Here is a 19067-nt window from a genome sequence, read left to right as displayed (position 1 = left end):
AATGTGAAGAAAAGAAAAAGTAGATAAATGGGATCTCCTCAAAATTAAATCCTTCTGTAAATCAAAGGACTTTGTCAGAAAAGTAAAAAGGCAGCCTACCCAAAGAGAGACTATATTTGGAAACCGCATATCAGATAAGGATTTAATATCCAGAATATAGAAAGAGATCCTACAACTCAACCACAGAAAGACAATCAACCCAATTAAAAAAATGAACAAAAGACATGGACAGACACTTTCCTGAAAAGGAAATACAAATGGGTCAAAAACATAAAAAGATGCTCAACTTCACTGGCTGTCAGGCAAATGCTAATGAAAACCACAATGAGATATCATCTCACACCTACTAGAATGGCCATTATCAATAAAACAGAAAATTACAAGTGCTGGAGAGAATGTGGAGAAAGAGGCACACTTATTCACTGTTGGTTGGTATGTAGAATGGTGCAACCACTCTGGAAGGCAGTGTGGTGGTTCCTCAGGAAGCTAAGTATAGAATCGCCGTATGATCCAGCAATTCCATTACTAGGTATATACTCAGAGGAACTGAAAGCTAAGACATGAACGGACATTTGTAAATTGCTGTTTATAGCCGAGAGATGGAAAGAGCCTAAATGTCCATCAGCTGACTAGTGGGTAAACAAGCTGTGATGTGTACACACAATGGAATATTATGCAGCTGTAAGACAGAACAAAGTCATGGAACATATAATAACATGGATGAATCTTGAGGATGTTATGTTTAGCGAAATTAACCGGAAACAAAAGAACAAATACTGTATGGTCTCACTAATATGAACTAACATTAAAGAGCAAACTTTGAGAGTCAAAAGCTGAGAATACAGGTTATCAACAGATAGAGGGTAGAGATCAGGCACTTGATGCTGGGGGAGTATAAAATGTTCAACAGGATTGATTGTATAGATCCAGATAGGGGTAGCATAGTACTGTGTGATGGTTAGCAAAATATTGTAAGTACACTTTTTTGTCTGTGAGTAGAGCTGAAAGGAATGCTGGGGGCAAGTATGACACCAGAAGGAAAGATAGACAATAAAGATGGAGACTGTATAACTCAGTGAAACCTAGAGTGGTCAGTGAGGGTAACTAAATATACAAATATAAAAATGGTGTTACCTGTGGGAGAACAAATGAATGTCAACCTTGCAAGGTGTTGAAAAAGGTATGGTTTTGAGGAAAAATATAATCAAAGCAAACTGGAGTCTGTGGTTAATGGAAACATTATAATATCCTTCCATTAAATGTAACAAAGGCAATATACCAAAGCTAAATGTCTATGAGAGGTGGATATAAGGGAAGGATGTGGGATTCTTGGAAGTGGTGTTATTGTCTGACCTTATTTTTGTATTGTATGGTATTTTAATTTTTTAAATCTCTTTTATTCTTTTAAAAAAAATTTTGAAGTAATGAATATGTTCAAGTGCTGATTGTAGTGATGAATGCACAACTGTATGATGATACTGTGAACAATTTAATGTATACTGTGGATGAACATATGGTATGTGAATATATCTCAATAAAATTGCAGGGGAAAATATAAACAGAGGGACACAAGTGCTGGAGAAAACATGAGGAGAGGAATGTACCTATTCACTGTTGGTGGGATAGTAGAATGGTGTAGCCTATCTAGAGGACAGTGTGGTGGCTCCACAAGAAGCTAAGTATGTGGGTGCCATAAGGTCTTGCAACCTCATTATGGGGTATATACTTGGAAAATCTGAGAGCAGAGGCATAAATGGACATTCGCACACTGGTGTTTATGGCGACTGTACTCACAATTTGCAGTGGATGGAGGTAGCCTAAGGGTACATCAACTTATGAACAGAATGGTGAACTGTGGTGTATGCATACAATAGAATATTCAGCAGCTACAAGAAGGAATGAAGCTGTGAGACAAGCAACTAGGTGAATGGATCTTGAGGAGAGCATTTTGAGTCAAGTACACCAGAAACAAAAAGACAAACATTTAATTCCTCACTAATATGGACTAGCTATAATGTGTAAACTCTGAGAATTGAATCATAGGGCAAAGCTTATCAGAGGAATGCTTATTGTAATGGTGCCGAGGTTGTAAGCTCTTATAGCAGTCACACCTATTCCTAAGTTGTAATGTTTATCTCTAAACTCTGAGATAATGAGTTCTTTGTGTATAACCTTGTTGGTCTCTGGAACTTTGGGTATCAGTGTGACACCTGAAACTCAGAGCTAGAGCTTGGCAGCTATGAATGTTAGTATTACCTCATACAGCAACTGTTAAAAAAAGCCGAAATGGAGTTCAGTCCTCAATTAGAGATATAAATGAAGCGAATCTGGTTAGGACTAAGGCAAATCAGGCCAAAGGATCAAGGACGTTACTTACTGTGTTTTAAAACTTCAACTTCTGTGTGAGACCAAGGGAAGAGATGTTTATTTGGTGCAGGAACTATATTTTCTGTAGCACACTAAATAACTTAACTTGTAAGGTCAGTTTAGTCAAACACCATAATTATAAGGAACTTTGAATAGGAAGTGAGATCTGGTAGGTTTGTACAGGTTAGTGTGAAATTCCAATCCATCCTAAAGTAATTTGGGTAAAGAATGAGGATATGTTTGCAGGGACTCCTGGGGAACTGGGGAAAAATGCAGAAATATTGGACTTCCCCACCTGGGTTGTTACTGGTGTTCTCACAAAGGTTGAGAGCTGACAGTTTGGTAGGATGAGCCTACGATCTTGGGCCATGCCCTTGTGAAACTTGTTGCTCCAAAGGAGAGGCTGAGCTTACTTATAATTGTGCCGAAGAATCTCCCAGATAACCACTTTGTTGCTTAGATGTGGCCTCTCTCTAAGCCCACAAAGCAGGTGAACTCACTGCCCTCCCCTCTATGTGGGATTTGACTCCCAGGGGTATAAATCTCCCTGGCAATATGGGACATGACTCCTGGGGATGAGCCTGGACCCGGTATTGTGGGATTGAGAAAATCCTCTTGACTAAAAGTGGGAAGTGAAATGAAACAAGGTTTTGGTGGCTGAGAAATTTCAAATGGGAGTTGAGAGTTCACTCTGGAGGGCATTCTTATGTGGTATATAGACATCCCTTTTAGTTTTTAGTGTATTGGAATAGCTAGAAGGAAATACCTGAAATGTCAAACTGCAACCCAGTAGCCCTGATTCTTGAAGACAGTTGCGTAACTGTGTAGCTTATAGGGTGTGACTGTGACTGATTGTGAAAACCTCGTGGCTCACACTTCCTTTGTCCACTGTATGGATAGATGAGTAGAAAAATGGGGATAAAAACTCAGTGAAAAATAGGGTGGGATGGGGGGATGGAATATTTTGGCTGTTCTTTTTTACCTTTATTTTTATTGATTTATTTTTTTTGAGTAAGAAAAATGTTCAAAAGTTCATTCTGGTGATTAATGTACAACTATATGATGGTACTGTGAATAGCTGATTGTTCATTGTGGATGATTGTAGGGTATGTGGATATATCTCAATAAAACTGTATTTAAAAAAAGTCCTGTTCACAGTAGGTCTGCCCCAATAAGATTGGATTAAAAGAACATGGCCTTTTATGGGGTACATAACAGATCCTACACAAGGATCTAAAATGGAAATATATGAAATGTAATGATAAATCAGTGGTTTTGGATTCACAGTGTATAAATAATTTGTGACAAGAACTACATAAAGGTGTGGGGGGTAACAGGAACACAGTTTGTTTACACTATTGAAATTAAGTTTGTAGCAAAGCAAACGAGATTATTATAGATTTATGATGTTAAATTTAAGTTATAATGACAAAAAAGTATCAGAGAATATGCAGACTCGCAGAAACAGAAATTAGAGTACAGGTTACCGGGAATGGAGGGTAGGGGGAATGGGCAGTTAATGTGTAATGGGTACAGAGTTTCTATGTGAGGAAATGGGAAAGTTTTGGTAATGGAAAGTAGTGAGAATACCACAACCTTGTGAATGTGACTAATCCCACTGGGAGGTATGCTTGGGAGTAGTTGAGATAGGAAAGATTATCTTGTATGTATGTTCCCACAATTAAAAAGGGAAAAAAAGGCAACTAAAGAGACAATGATAATTAAATTCAGTATGTAATCCTGGAAAGGGATCTAACAGTGGAGATTTTTAAGGGCTCAAAAGGGCATGTTTTGGTTTGCTAAAGCTGACAAAATGCAATATACCAGAAATGGACTGGATTTTAACAAAGGGGATTTTTAGCTTATAAATTTACAGTTCTAAGACAGTGAAAATGTCCCAATTAAGGCATCAACAGGACAATACCTTCCCTGAAGACAAGCTGCTGGCAACTGAGGCTGCTCTGTCAGATAGCAAGGCAAATGGTGATGTCTGCTGGTCCTTCTCTCCCAAGTTTCATTGCTTCAGCTCCTGGCTTCTCCGTCTGTGCCTCTTTCTCTAAATTTCTCTGGGGCTTTTTCTTTGAGCTGCTCTTAATTTCATCTGTTTTCTATGTGTCCTTTATCCTCTTATAAAGGACTCTAGTGAGAGGATTAAGACCTGGAGCAGTCCTCAGCTGAAATGACCCTAATCAAAAGGTCCTACCCAAAATAGTTCTATACCAACAGGAATGGATTAAAAGAACCTCATCCTTTCTAGGGTACATACAGCCTCCAAACTACCACAGGACATTACTGGAACATATGAAAAAAAATGGAATCTAGACTGGAAGCTTTATATCAATGTTAAATTTCTTGAAATTAATGATACTTAAAGTGAATACTAAGTGAATATCCTTGTTCTTGATAAATGTACATGGCAGTGTTAAGTGTTCAAGGATATTAGCTCATGAAGTATGTCTCCTAGAGAAAACAAAATTGATGGATTATCTATTGGATTATTTGAACATGTCAAGGGGAGAGTTCTTCAGAGAGTTTGGAGTTGAATTAACAAATCAGTCTGTTGTAAGTGGTTTCTTTACTATGAGCAGCAAGAAGAAACCAGACCAAAACTTCAGTGCTTTGCTTCGAAATCTCCTCACCTAAATGTCCTTTATGTAATTCTTGTCACAAATTATTTATACACTGTGAATCCAAAACCACTGATTTATCATTACATTTCATATATTTCCATTTTAGATCCTTGTGTAGGATCTGTTATGTACCCCATAAAAGGCCAGGTTCTTTTAATCCGATCTTATGGGGGCAGACCTACTGTGAATAGGACCTTTTTTAAATACAGTTTTATTAAGAAAGCATTTACAAGATCTGCTTTCCACGTAACTGCAGGAGAGAATTTTGCCAAGCCTTCTGCCACCACTTAACAAGGATCCCTCTCCTCCAGTTTCCTATAACATGTTCCCCATTTCCTTTTTAGCCCTCAACTACCAAGTCTTTAATGTCCATTTTTCTACCGACAATCTGTTCAAGACAATCTATGCTTTTTCTGACGTGCCCAATTCCAGAACAACTTCCATATTTTTAGGTATTTGTTACAGCAGCACCCTCAACTCAGGTACCACAATCTCATCAAAATCTCATCAGTTCAGAAGTCCCAAATCTCATCATCCAAGTCAGCTAAGTTAGGTGTGGGTGCAGCATCCTGGGTCACAATTCCTCTCCAGCTATAGTCGCCTAAAACTAAAGAAACACGTTTCCTTCTAAAATACAATGGTGGGACAGGCATAGGTTAACAGTTATTGACATTCCTGTTCAAAAAGAAGGAAGTGGAAGAAGAAAAGAGTCACTGGTTCCAAGCAATTTTGAAATCCAGTCAGGCAAACTCCATTTGCTTTCAAGGCCCGGAAATAATCCTGTCGTGCTCAGTACTGCCTTTGGAATCATCTTTGTTCATGAAAGGTGGCACATGTTTGTAGCTGAGTAATTTTATTATCCTGTTTCCTTCCTCTAGAAATTTAGGAGTTTGACAGTCTTCTTTCGTTTTGTAATCTCTCAGTCCAATCTGCAGTGTTTCTGGTATAAAATTCTAGAAAATACACCAGTGTTTCTGCTGGTATAAAATTCCTTGGAACCTTTTGAGTCTGCCTTGTATATCATGGGGATTGCCTCGATTAGTCAACTATTAGATAACATTTTTCACCAAAATTGGCAAACCTTTATAACATTTATGATGGCAGTTTTGGAGAGGGGATAAACAGACTCTTGCAGTTGAATTCCTTTTGGTGGGCAGTTTGGAATATGCATCTTAAAAACATTTTTTAAAATGTTTGTTCCCTGTAGTTGCACTTATGGGAAATTATGCTAAGGAAGTAATCAAAGGTCGCTTATCCTCAAAAATATATATATGGTATTTTCAAATGATGGGCTGTCCTGGAACCATTAAAAAGTCTTATTTTGTTCTTTTTTTTTTTTTTAAGATGTTGGTAAAAAAGCAGTTTCAACGGTTTCATCCATGTACCTTATTTCCTCAATTCAAAGATTACCTTAATTGTGACCTATCCATTTAATAATTGTTAGGGGATAAAACAATTTCAGAAGCATTAAGATGGAGGGGAAGTATATCAAAGGTTATTTCTTCATGCCTTTCTGAATTATCCAAAATGACTACACTGAGCATATCTTACTGAAGTGATTATTTTTATTCTGTAGATTCTATGTTTATATATTTATTTATATATGTATTTATTTCTGTAGATGGCAGTTGGTTGTAATTCAAAAAGGAAATTTGTATAGGTGGTATTGGGAATATGAAGATTATATATTTTTCCTGAATCACTGCCTTGAATATCTAGAAAAGAATTAAATGTATCAGTATATGTTGTTTTAATTATACATCTGATTCCAACATTCTTTTAATGACCACTGTTTTTGTTTATTTGTTTTTTTTAACCTAAGAAGCTGAAAAAAGTGAAGATTCCTCCGGTGCTACAGGCCTCTCAGGCTTACATCGCACATACAGCCAGGACTGCAGCTTTAAGAACAGTATGTACCATGTTGGAGATTATGTCTATGTGGAACCTGCAGAGACCAACCTACAACCACACATAGTCTGTATTGAGAGACTGTGGGAAGATTCTGCTGGTAAGTTTGTTTTAAATGAAAGGGTAGGATGACAAGATGTGACTATTTTACTCCTTCTTGGTCCTCAGGGAAGAAAATTTTAAGGTGTTAAGATGTTTAATACCCTCTGACTACAATTGTCCTACAATGTATAATTAAGCTCCCACCATATGAAAACTGCAGGATTTAGCACTATTTAGCATTGGCACAGTGGAGTCAAAAGAAATAAAACCTCTTAGAGTCTAGTTGCTGCTCATTCATTCAGCTATTTTTTAATCACACATTATGAGTCCAAACTCTATAAAGGATGTCAGAGATTGAGAAGAACAAAAGGCCCATGTTTTGCCCTTGTCCTGCTAGTCTGATAGAAAAGGTCACAAGTAAAAAAGAAATTATTAGACAGACACATATTCCTTGGCTTAGAATATGATTTCAGAAAGGTTTCCTGGAACAGTTGACTTGTTCTTTCTTTTTTAATATATGTTTATTGTATATATAGCATAGCATTTCCTGTTTTAACCACTTTCAAGTATATAATTCAGCGATGTTAATTACATTCACAGTGTTGTGCTACCACCACTATCCATTGTCAAAATTTTTCTATTACCACAAACTCTGTACCCATTAAGCAGTAACTCCCCATTCCACACACCCAGCCCTACCTCCAGTACCCTGTAATTTACTTTCTGGCTATGAATTTGCATATTATGCAAATTTATATAAATTCTAGATATTTCATATAAGTGAAATCATAAAATATTTGTCCCTTTCTGACTGGCTTATTTCACTCAGCATGATGTTGTCGGGGTTCTTCCGTGTTGTAGCATATGTCAAAACTTCATTCCTTTTTAGGGCTGAATAATATTTCATTGTTTGTACATATACCACATTTGTTTATCTGTTCATCCATTGATGGACCCTTGGATTGCTTCAACATTTTAACTCTTGTGAATAATGCTACTGTAAACATTGGTGTACAGATATATGTCCAAGTCCTTGCTTTCAGTTCTTGGGGGTATATACCTGTAGGTAGGATTACTGGGTCATATAATAATACTGTATTTAACTTTCTGAGACATCGCCAAACTGTGCAGTCTTTGCACCATTTTACATTCCTACCAGCAATTAATGTATGTTCCTGTTTCTCTTCAGCTTCATCAAACTTGTTATTTTCCATTTTGTTAATAATAGCCATTCTACGGGGTATGCAATGTTATCTCCTGGTTTTGATTTGCATTTCCCTAATGGCTAATGATGTTGAACATTCAAATATTTTCTCCTATTCTGCAGGTTATCTTTTCACTTTCTTGTTAAAGTCCCTTGATATACAAGTTTTTAAATTTGATGAAGTCCAGCGTCTTTATTTTTTACTTTTTTTGCTCATGCTTTTGGTGCAATGTCTAAGAATCCTTTGTCTGATACAAAGTCTTAAAGATACTGAAAGTTTTATAGTTGTAATTCTTATATTTAGATCTTTGATCCATTTTTAACATAATTTTATTGAGATATATTCATATACCATACAATCCATCCAAAGTGTACAATCAGTGGTTCACAGTATCCTTACATATTTGTGTATTCATCATCATGATCATTTTTAGAATATTTGCATTACTCCAGGAAAAAAAAAAGAAAAAAGAAGACCCCAAACATCCCTTACCCCTTACCCCTCACTCTTATTGATCACTTGTATTACACTCTACCCAATTTTAAGACTTAAAATAAGGGTAGGTTAACTAAGACAGTGTAGTATTGTCAGAGACAGATATATAGACATTGATCCATTTTGAGTTAATTTTTGTATATGGTAGAAAGTAGGGGTCTATTTTTGTTCTTTTGCATGTGAATATCCAGTTTTCCCATGATTTGTTGAAGAGAGTATTCCTTCCCCATTGTGGACTTGACACCCTTGTCAAAATCATCTGGCCATAGATGTGTGGGTTCATATCTGAGCTCTATCTGAGCTCTCAATTCTATTCCACTGGTTTGTATGTCTCCTTGTGCCAGTACCATACTGTTTTGATTACTGTAACTATGTAATAAGTTTCGAAATCAAGAAGTGTGATTCCTCCAACTTTGTTCTATTTCAAGATGGTTTTGGCTATTCGGAGCTTCTTGTCCTTCTGTATGTATTTAACGATTGCCTTTTCCATTTCTGTGAAGAAAGCTGTTGGAATTTTGATTGGATTGCATTGACTCTATAAATAACTGTGGGTAGGATTGACTGACATTTTAATATTTAGTCTTCCATTCCTTCCATTCTGTTGTGTCTTTCCATTGATTTAGATCTTTAATATTTTTCATCAGTATCTTGTAGTTTCCTGTGTACAAGTCTTTTACATCATTAGTTAAATATCCTCCAATTTTTTCCTTTTAGTTGCTCTTCTAAATAGAATTGTTTTCTTGATTTTCTTTTTGGAATTTTTATTGCTGTGTATAGAAGCACCACTGATTTTTGCTTATGTACCCTGCAACTTTGCTAAATTAATTTATTAATTCTAGTAGCTTTCTTGTAGATTATTCTGGATTTTCTATATATAGGGTCATGTCCTCTGCAAATACATATAGGTTTACTTCTTCCTTTGCATTTTAGATGCTTTTTATTTCTTTTTCTTTACTAATTGCTCTGACTAGCACTTCTAGTACATGTTGAATAGCAGTGGTGATCTTAGGGGGAAGGCATTCAGTCTTTCATCATTGAGTATATTAACTGTGGGTTATTCATATATGCCGTTTATCATGTTGAGGAAGTTCCTGTCTATTCCGATTTTTCTTAGTGTTTTTATCAAGAAATGTGCCAGATTTTGTCAAATCCCTTTTCTCCATCAATTGAAATTATCAAGTGTTTTTGTTTTTTCTTTCATTCTATTGATACAGTGTATTATATCGATTGATTTTCTTGTGTTGAGCCACCCTCGCATTCCTGGGATAAATCCCATTTGATTATGCATATAATCCTTTTGATGTGCAGTTGGATTCAGTTTGCTAGTTTTTTTTTTTTGTTTTTTTTTTTTGAGGATTTGTGCATTACATTTATAAGGGATATTGATCTGTAATTTTCTTTTCTTATGATGTATCTATCTGGCTTTGGTATTATGGTGATGACAGCCTCATAGAATGATTTAGGGAGTCTTCCCTCCTCTTCAGTATTTTTTAAGAGTTTCAGTATTTCAATAATTGTTGTAATTGTTTGGGACAATTTACCAGTGAAGCCAGCTGTCCTGGACTTTTCTTTGTTAGGAAGTTTTTTATTACTCTTTCAGTATCCTTACTTGATATTAGTTTGTTGAGATTTTCTGTTTCTTACTGAGTCAGTTCAGTTTGTGTGTTTCTAGGAATTTATCCATTTCATCTAGGTTTTCTAATTTCTTGGCATACAATTCTTCAGAATATTTTCTTATAATCCTTTTTATTTTTGTAATATTGCTAGTAGTTTCCCCCCTTTCATTTCTTTCTCTTTTTTCTTTGTGGATCTAGCTAAAGGTTTGCAATTTTATTGATATTTTCAAAAAGCCAAGTTTTGTTTTCATTGATATTCTATTATTTTTCTAGTCTATTTCATTTATTGCCACTCTAATCTTTATTATTTCCTTCCTTTTGTTCATTTTCATTTGGTTTGCCCTTCTTTTTGTGTTTCCTCTGGGTACTAGGCCTGATTAATGATTTTATATCTTTCTTCTTTCCTAATGTAAACTTTTAGAGCTGTAAATTTCCATATTTTGTGTCCTATTGTTCATTCGTCTCAAGAGATTTCCTAATTTCCTTGTGATTTCTTCTGTGACCCATTGGGTGTCTAAGGGTATATTGTTTAATTTCCACATATTTGTGAATTTTCTAGTTCTGCCTCTGTCATTGATTTCTAGTTTCATTCTATTTTGATCAGAGAAGATACTTTGTATGATTTCAATCTTGAAATTTGAGACTTGTTTTGTTACCTATCATATCATCTATCCTAGAGAATAATCTGCATGTACTTTAAAAGAATATTTACTCTGCTTTTGTTGATTAATTGTTCCATATATGCCTACTAGATCTAGTTGGTTTAAGTCTTTTTCCTTATTGATCTATCCATTATTGAATATGGTGTATGGCAGTCTCCTACTTATTAATGTAGAACCATCAATTTCTACTTTCAAATCTGTGTTTGCTGCATATATTTTGGGGCTCTGTTGTTAGGTGTATAATGTTTATATTCATGATATATTCTTGATGAATTGACCTTTTTATCAATATACAGTGCCTTTCTTTGTACCTTTTAACAGTTTGCAACTTGAGTCTATTTTGTCTAATTTTGGTGTAGCCATCCCCTATCTCTTTTGATTACTATTTGCATGGAATTTTTTTCTGTCCCTCCACTTTCAACCTACTTGTGACTTTGAATTTAAGGTAAGTCTCTTGTAAACAGGATATAGTCGGTTCATGCTGCCAGTTTCTGACTTTAGACTGGAGAGTTTAACCCATTTACATTTAAAGTAACTACTTAGGGATTTTTCTGCCATTTTACTCTTTGGTTTTTTTAAGTCTTAATCACATTTTTGCTCTTAAGTTCTTCCTTTACTGCCTATTTTCCCATTAGTTGATCTTTTGTAATAAACCCTTTGGAATCCCTTTTCATTTCCTTCTCTGCATATTTTTTCCAACATTTCTTTATGGATACCATGGGGCTCAAATTTAACATCCTAAATCTGTAACAATCTGGTTTGATGAACTTTACTTCAATAGCATATACAAACTACTACCTTCCTGTGTCCCTCCTTCCCCCAACTTTATGTAGTTCTTATCACAAATGATAAATTTATACATTATGAGTGCAGAAACCATTTATTTATCATTGTATTTTATGAATTTGCATTTCAGATCCTGTGAGAAGTAGAAAGTGGCACGTGTTGTTACCTTTACCTGAAATCTTTATTTCTTCATGCAGCTTCAGTCAAATGTGTAGTGTCCTTTCCTTTCAACATGAAGAACACTCTTTAGCATTTCTTTTAGGGCTAGTATAGTGGTAACAAACTCCCTCAGCTTTTGTTTCTCTGGGAATAACACTATCATCTTGGATGGGACAAGGCCTCTGATTTTCCAACCATTTTTCAGTTGCTTTTTTCTTGATTCAGCTCTTGCCCATTTACCACAACCCTATAGCTGTTTTCCAGCGCTCTGAGAAAGATGGTTCTGGCAATTTTCGCTAGTTGTTCTAAGTTTCTGTTGATGGATAGAACCCTGGAGCATCCTACTCCTTCATCTTTGTCTGTAACAATTGGCTTTTAAAATGAGACATGGAAAATAAATAAGTTAATGAAGACAAAATCAGGAGAAAATGTGATCCAGTTCTTTTAGCTGTCCATTGTGTGAAATAGTTTTGGATTATTTCACAAGAATGTAAATTACGCCTTCAATGTGTCTGTATCCTTGTTAGAGCACACAGCTTTGGGTATGGCCTGACCAGAACAAAGTAGAGCAGCTTTCATCCCTGTCCTTGTTCTATATATTATACTTCTTTAATATGAGGAGGAAAATAGTGTTTTTTAGGCCTCATTGCACTTCATTATTATTAAAGTATTATTTCTTCCAATATAATAAACTAAGGAACCGTAGCTTAAAAATGCATTGCCAGAGGGTCACAGTGGTGAGCTGCCCTGCTGTTGCAGCATCAGGCCAGTGAGTGGATGGTATTTGAAATGATATTACAATGCTGCAGGGTTCAATAAACTGGGGCTAATGCAAGATGCTACACCAGCCTAGAACGAAGGCGTACAAGAAGCCATATTCTAAGGCTCTCTGACAATCTTTATAATGACCGGGTGTTTAGCATTAAGAGAGCACTGGACATGACCATGAGACAGCAGATACTGCCTAAAGAGCAGTAGACAAAATATGTGGATGATAAATTCTATCTTGAACGTATCTGAAAGAACTTATTTGGGAAAGAAAGGAGAGAAAAGAATGGGTAAAGAGGAGAAACTAAGATGGCGGCTAGGTGAGACAGGGCGAAAAAACACCTCTGTGAAAAACACTAGATAAAAAAACAGAAAGTGACCCAGAATACCGGTTACAGCAATGTGCCAGCTGGAGGAGGTCTCCTAGTTCCAGAGGGGCCGTATACTTGGTGAAGCCAGGAGTCTGTATTCTGAAACGAGTGAGTAAGCTGGCTGGAAGACCCACAGCTGCGCGGTGGTCTGGGGAAGCCAGGGTTCAGCGTTTGGAGACCAACTGGCTCTTTAAAATAAAAAAAAAAAGGGGAAAAACCCAGGAGTGGCTGCAGCTGCAATAGTGGCAACTACTCTGTAAAACACAGCAAGAGGGGGCTGGGCCGGCCTCTCGGTGTCTGGCCGGGAAGATAGCCCACTGCAGATACCCTTGGGGCTGGGGGAATGGAGGGGAGAGCCGGAAGCAGAAAGAAACCCCACGGCTCGCAGCTGGCTCCCCAGAGGGCTGGATAAATTCCTGCCCGGGGCCATGCCCACAGCCCAGAGCCCTGCCAGTTGTCCCGGAGTTGGGAAGGAGTAACTGTGCAAGGAGGAGGGGGTTGAGACGCCCCATTTGGCCATTTTTGCTTCAGTGCGAGGGACGACGCGCACTGGTGACGTAGCCTGACATTCCCTCGGCTGAGCTCCTGGAGGATTGCGGCTCGGGGGGGGACCCGCTCAGAGAACCCAGGGACGCTACACCAAGTCTAGTGGTTTGTGAGACAGCGAGACAGAGGGCCTGGGGCTGAAATGAAATGAAGGCTTAGACTCTTGCGGCAGCCTTGAATCTCTGGGAACCGGGGGGATTTGAATATTAAAACTGCCCTCCCTCCCTGGCCACCCATACACACACCCCACATTCAGGGCAGACAGCTCTAGCAACACACCCAAACTGAATTCTCCAACTGAACCCCACAAGAATCATTTCCCCACACACCGCGGGAACAAGGTTGAGAACTGACTTGAGGGATATAGGTGACTCACAGATGCCATCTGCTGGTTAGTTACAGAAAGTATAGATCACCAAACTGTGTTTCTGAAAAATTAGATCGATATCCTTTTTTTTTTTACAACTTGAAAGAACCCTATCAAGAAAAACAAATGCCAAGAGGCCAAAAACAACAGAAAATCTTAATGCATATGATAAAACCAGACAATATGGAGAATCCAACTCCAAACACACAAATCAAGATATCAGAAGAAACACAGTACCTCGCACAATTAATCAAAGAACTACAATCGAGGAACGAAAACATGGCAAAGGATTTAAAGGAAATCAAGAAGACCATGGCCCAGGATATAAGTGACATAAAGAAGACCCTAGAAGAGCATAAAGAAGACATTGCAAGAGCAAATAAAAAAAATAGAAGATCTTATGGAAATAAAAGAAACTGTTGGCCAAATTAAAAAGACTCTGGATATTCACAATACAAGACTAGAGGAAGCGGAACAATGTCTCAGTGTCCTAGAAGTCCACAGAACAGAAAATGAAAGAACAAAAGAAAGAATGGAGAAAAAAATCGAAAACATCAAAACGGATCTCAGGGATATGATAGATAAAATAAAACGTCCAAACTTAAGACTCATTGGTGTCCCAGAAGGGGAAGAGAAGGGTAAAGCTCTAGAAAGAGTATTCAAAGAAATCGCTGGGGAAAACTTCCCCCACCTTCTACACAATATAAATACACAAAGCATAAATGCCCAGCAAACACCAAATAGAATAAATCCAAATAAACCCACTCCGAGACATATTCTGATCAGACTCTCAAATACTGAAGAGAAGGAGCAAGTTCTGAAAGCAGCAAGAGAAAAGCAATTCACCACATACAAAGGAAACAACATAAGACTAAGTTGTGACTACTCAGCGGCCACCATGGAGGCGAGAAGGCAGTGGCATGACATATTTAAAATTCTGAGTGAGAAAAATTTCCAACCAAGAATACTTTATCCAGCAAAACTCTCCTTCAAATTTTGGGGAGAGTTTAAATTTTTCACAGACAAACAAATGCTGAGAGAGTTTGCCAATAAAAGACCTACCCTACTTCAGATTCTAAAGGGAGCCCTACCAACAGAGAAACAAAGAAAGGAGAAAGAGATATAGAGAATTTTAACAGACATATATAGTACCTTACATCCCAAATCACCAGGACACTCATTTTTCTCTAGTGATCACAGATCTTTCTCCAGAAGGGACATAAAACAAGCCTCAAGAAATATTAAAAAAGAAAAAAAACTGAATATACTCAAAGCACATTCTCCAACCACAATGGAATACAAATAGAAGTCAATAATTTTTGAACTGTAACTCCGCTATTTACTTCCTACATGATATAAAATACAAACTCTAATGACAAATCAGTGGTTTTGAACTCAATGTAAAATATGTAATTTTAGACAACTATATAAAGGTGGGGGAATGGAGGAGTATAGGAACATAGTTTATGTGTCCTATTGAAGTGAAAGTGGTATCAAAGAAAAACAAGATTGATATGGATTTAAGAGGTTAATTTTAAGCCCCACAGTAAACGCAAAGAAATTATCAGAGAATATAGCCATAGAGATGAAAAGTAGAGTTTGGGTTAAGGGAAATGGGAGAAGGGGCAATGGGGAGTTAAGAAATGAGTGTAGGGTTGCTGTCTGAGATGAAGGGAAATTTCTAGTAATGGATGGTGGGAAAGAGCATTACAACATTCTAAATGTGATTAATCCCACTAATGGAAGGCTAGAGAGGGGGTGGAATGGGAAGATTTAGGCTGTATATATGTTTCCACAACTGGGGAAAAAAAAAAAAAAAAAAAGACAGTCTAAATAGATAACAATTGAATGCCAAGGATGAACTTGGATGGGATTGGAGAGTAGAGGACAGGTGGCTCAAAGGGACACAGCTGAGACATAAGGAAAAGGAAATATAGAATGTTAGCTTTGTATCATTGTTGAATCTCTTGTACTTCTTAGCTGAGCTTAAATGGATTGCATAAAGGAATGTTCTCGTTCATGGGAAGTGTATACGTGAATTATAGTGTATGTTCAAGGATGTGTGCAGCTAGCTCTCATATGTTCAGAAGACAGCAATAGATGATGGATGATAGGGAGGGAGGGAGGGAAAGAAATAGCAATGTGACAGCATGTTAAAGTTGGTGGATTGAGCTATCAGGGGAGGAGGGTCTGGGTATGATGGAATTCTGTGTTTGGGGTTACTGTCGTTTTTGCAGCTGTTCTTATAACTTTGAATTTATATCAAAAAAAAAAAAAAAGGACAAAGAAATAATCATGTAATTGAAACTGTGGATGTACCTGTCCCCAAAGTATGTTTATGAAGTTGTTAAAAGCTAACATATACAATTTAAAACCTAAAATGTACATTTGGGCTACAAATGTATTATTTTAAACAAATAACAATTGTAATTGTTGGAGTATTTGAATTCTAAACCTTATAAAAATTTTAACTACTGATTTCACTTATCTGTTAAAACTCTTTCCAAACTTCTAAGCTATGTTTAGTTTGTATTTAATTGCTTCCTAGGGGTCAGAGAGAATACTTTAATCAATTCTCACTGGTTGGATAACCTCAGTTTACTAAAGAATATAATTTTATGCCAAGTAGGATAATCACCTTTATATTGCCTTTGTAGGTTAGCAAGATGCTTGGAAGCTAGCCCCATAAGGGCCTAACTTGCAGGTATGAAATGGAGGAAGAAACTAAAGTGCCAGGACTTGATTTCCCCTGAAGGAAATAGAGCAGTCCAGCAGACTGGCTTTCATACTTCATGAAACTTCAGTAGCATGAAGAGAAAGAGAAAGGATTCACTCCCCAGTTTTCCAAGATTAGAAACCAGCCCCAGTTCAGCCCTCTTCAACCACAGGCCTTCAAAATATTTGATTTTACATCCTCCCGATAAAAAAAAAAATTATGTACACAGACCCAATATGGAGATTATAAATCATATGTATGTATTCCCTTGCTAATATGTATATATTAGAAAACAAAACATAGACATTAGAAAAATAGATAAAAATATAAGCACAAATTATTCTTCCTCCCCATATCCCAGTGACTTCTCCACTCTCAAAACTATTGTTATTAAAAAAAAAAAACTGTTGTTATAAAATATATTATAAGGGAGAGGCGGGGCAAGATGGCAGACTGGTGAGCTGTATGGTTAGTTACTCCTCCAGGAAAGTAGGTAGAAAGCCAGGAACTGCGTGGACTGGACACCACAGAGCAATCTGACTTTGGGCATACTTCATACAACACTCATGAAAACGTGGAACTGCTGAGATCAGTGAAATCTGTAAGTTTTTGCAGCCAGGGGACCCGCGCCCCTCCCTGCCAGGCTCAGTCCCGTGGGAGGAGGGGCTATCAACTCCGGGAAGAAGGGAGAACTGCAGTGGCAGCCCTTATCGGAAACTCATTCTGCTGTTCCAAACTCCAACCATAGATAGACGGAGACCAGACACCAGAGAATCTGAGAGCAGCCAGCCCAGCAGAGAGGAGACAGGCATAGAAAAAAAAACAACACGAAAAACTCCAAAATAAAAGCGGAGGATTTTTGGAGTTCTGGTGAACATAAAAGGGGGAACGGCAGAGCTCAGGCCCGAGCTCAGGCCCTGAGGCGTATATGCAAATCCCGAAGAAAAGCTGATCTCTCTGCCCTGTGGACCTTTCCTTAATGGCCCTGGTTGCTTTGTCTCTTACCATTTCAATAACCCATTAGATCTCTGAGGAGGGCCCGTTTTTTTTTTTTGTTTTTTTTTGTTTTTTTAATCCTTTTTTCTTTTTCTAAAACAATTACTCTAAGAAGCCCAATACAGAAAGCTTCAAAGACTTGCAATTTGGGCAGGTCAAGTCAAGAGCAGAACTAGGAGAGCTCTGAGACAAAACGCAATAATCCAGTGGCTGAGAAAATTCACTAAACACCACAACTTCCCAAGAAAAGGGGGGTGTCCGCTCACAGCCATCATCCTGGTGGACAGGAAACACTCCTGCCCATTGCCAGCCGCATAGCCCAGAACTGCCCCAGACAACCCAGTGTGACGGAAGTGCTTCAAATAACAGGCACACACCACAAAACTGGGCGTGGACATTAGCCTTCCCTGCAACCTCAGCTGATTGTCCCAGAGTTGGGAAGGTAGAGCAGTGTGAATTAACAAAGCCCCATTCAGCCATCATTTCAGCAGACTGGGAGCCTCCCTACACAGCCCAGCAGCCCAGAACTGCCCTGGGGGGACAGCACTCACCTGTGACATAGCACCTTCATCCCTCAACACAGGACCCGGGGTGCACGGCCTGGAAGAGGGGCCCACTTGCAAGTCTCAGGAGCCATACGCCAATACCAAGGACTTGTGGGTCAATGACAGAGACAAACTGTGGCAGGACTGAACTGAAGGATTAGACTATTGCAGCAGCTTTAAAACTCTAGGATCACCAGGGAGATTTGATTGTTAGAGCCACCCCCCCCCTCCCTGACTGCCCAGAAACACGCCCCATACACAGGGCAGGCAACACCAACTACACACGCAAGCTTGGTACACCAATTGGACCCCACAAGACTCACTCCCCCACTCACCAAAAAGGCTAAGCAGGGGAGAACTGGCTTGTGGAGAACAGGTGGCTCGTGGACGCCACCTGCTGGTTAGTTAGAGAAAGTGTACTGCACAAAGCTGTAGATCTGATAAATTAGAGATAAGGACTTCAATTGGTCTACAAATCTTAAAAGAACCCTATCAAGTTCAGCAAATGCCACGAGGCCAAAAACAACAGAAAATTATAAAGCATATGAAAAAACCAGACGATATGGATAACCCAAGCCCAAGCACCCAAATCAAAAGGTCAGAAGAGACACAGCAACTAGAGCAGCTACTCAAAGAACTAAAGATGAACAATGAGACCATAGTACAGGAGACAAAGGAAATCAAGAAGACCCTAGAAGAGCATAAAGAAGACATTGCAAGACTAAATAAAAAATGGATGATCTTATGGAAATTAAAGAAACTGTTGACCAAATTAAAAAGATTCTGGACACTCATAGTACAAGACTAGAGGAAGTTGAACAACGAATCAGGACCTGGAAGATGACAGAATGGAAAATGAAAACATAAAAGAAAGAATGGGGAAAAAAA

The 19067-nt window shown here is 37.9% G+C and overlaps 1 protein-coding gene across 11 annotated transcripts in view; it reads left to right on the top strand.

The window, feature by feature from the left end:
- PBRM1 (polybromo 1) overlaps nucleotides 1-19067 on the top strand; it is a 184168-nt gene that overhangs the window by 102123 nt on the left and 62978 nt on the right. For 9 of the 11 annotated variants that reach the window (XM_037797937.1, XM_037797922.1, XM_037797930.1 and 6 more), the window contains one exon: nucleotides 6820-7005. In XM_037797937.1, coding sequence (XP_037653865.1) covers nucleotides 6820-7005 — 186 coding nt within the window. The remainder of the gene's footprint in view (nucleotides 1-6819; nucleotides 7006-19067) is intronic. The other 2 variants (XM_037797975.1, XM_037797961.1) reach the window with 1 other exon arrangement.

This window comes from Choloepus didactylus, chromosome 1, assembly GCF_015220235.1.
Source record: "Choloepus didactylus isolate mChoDid1 chromosome 1, mChoDid1.pri, whole genome shotgun sequence".
In the NCBI taxonomy this organism is placed as follows: domain Eukaryota; kingdom Metazoa; phylum Chordata; class Mammalia; order Pilosa; family Megalonychidae; genus Choloepus; species Choloepus didactylus.
This window is presented reverse-complemented; position numbering and strand designations above follow the sequence as displayed.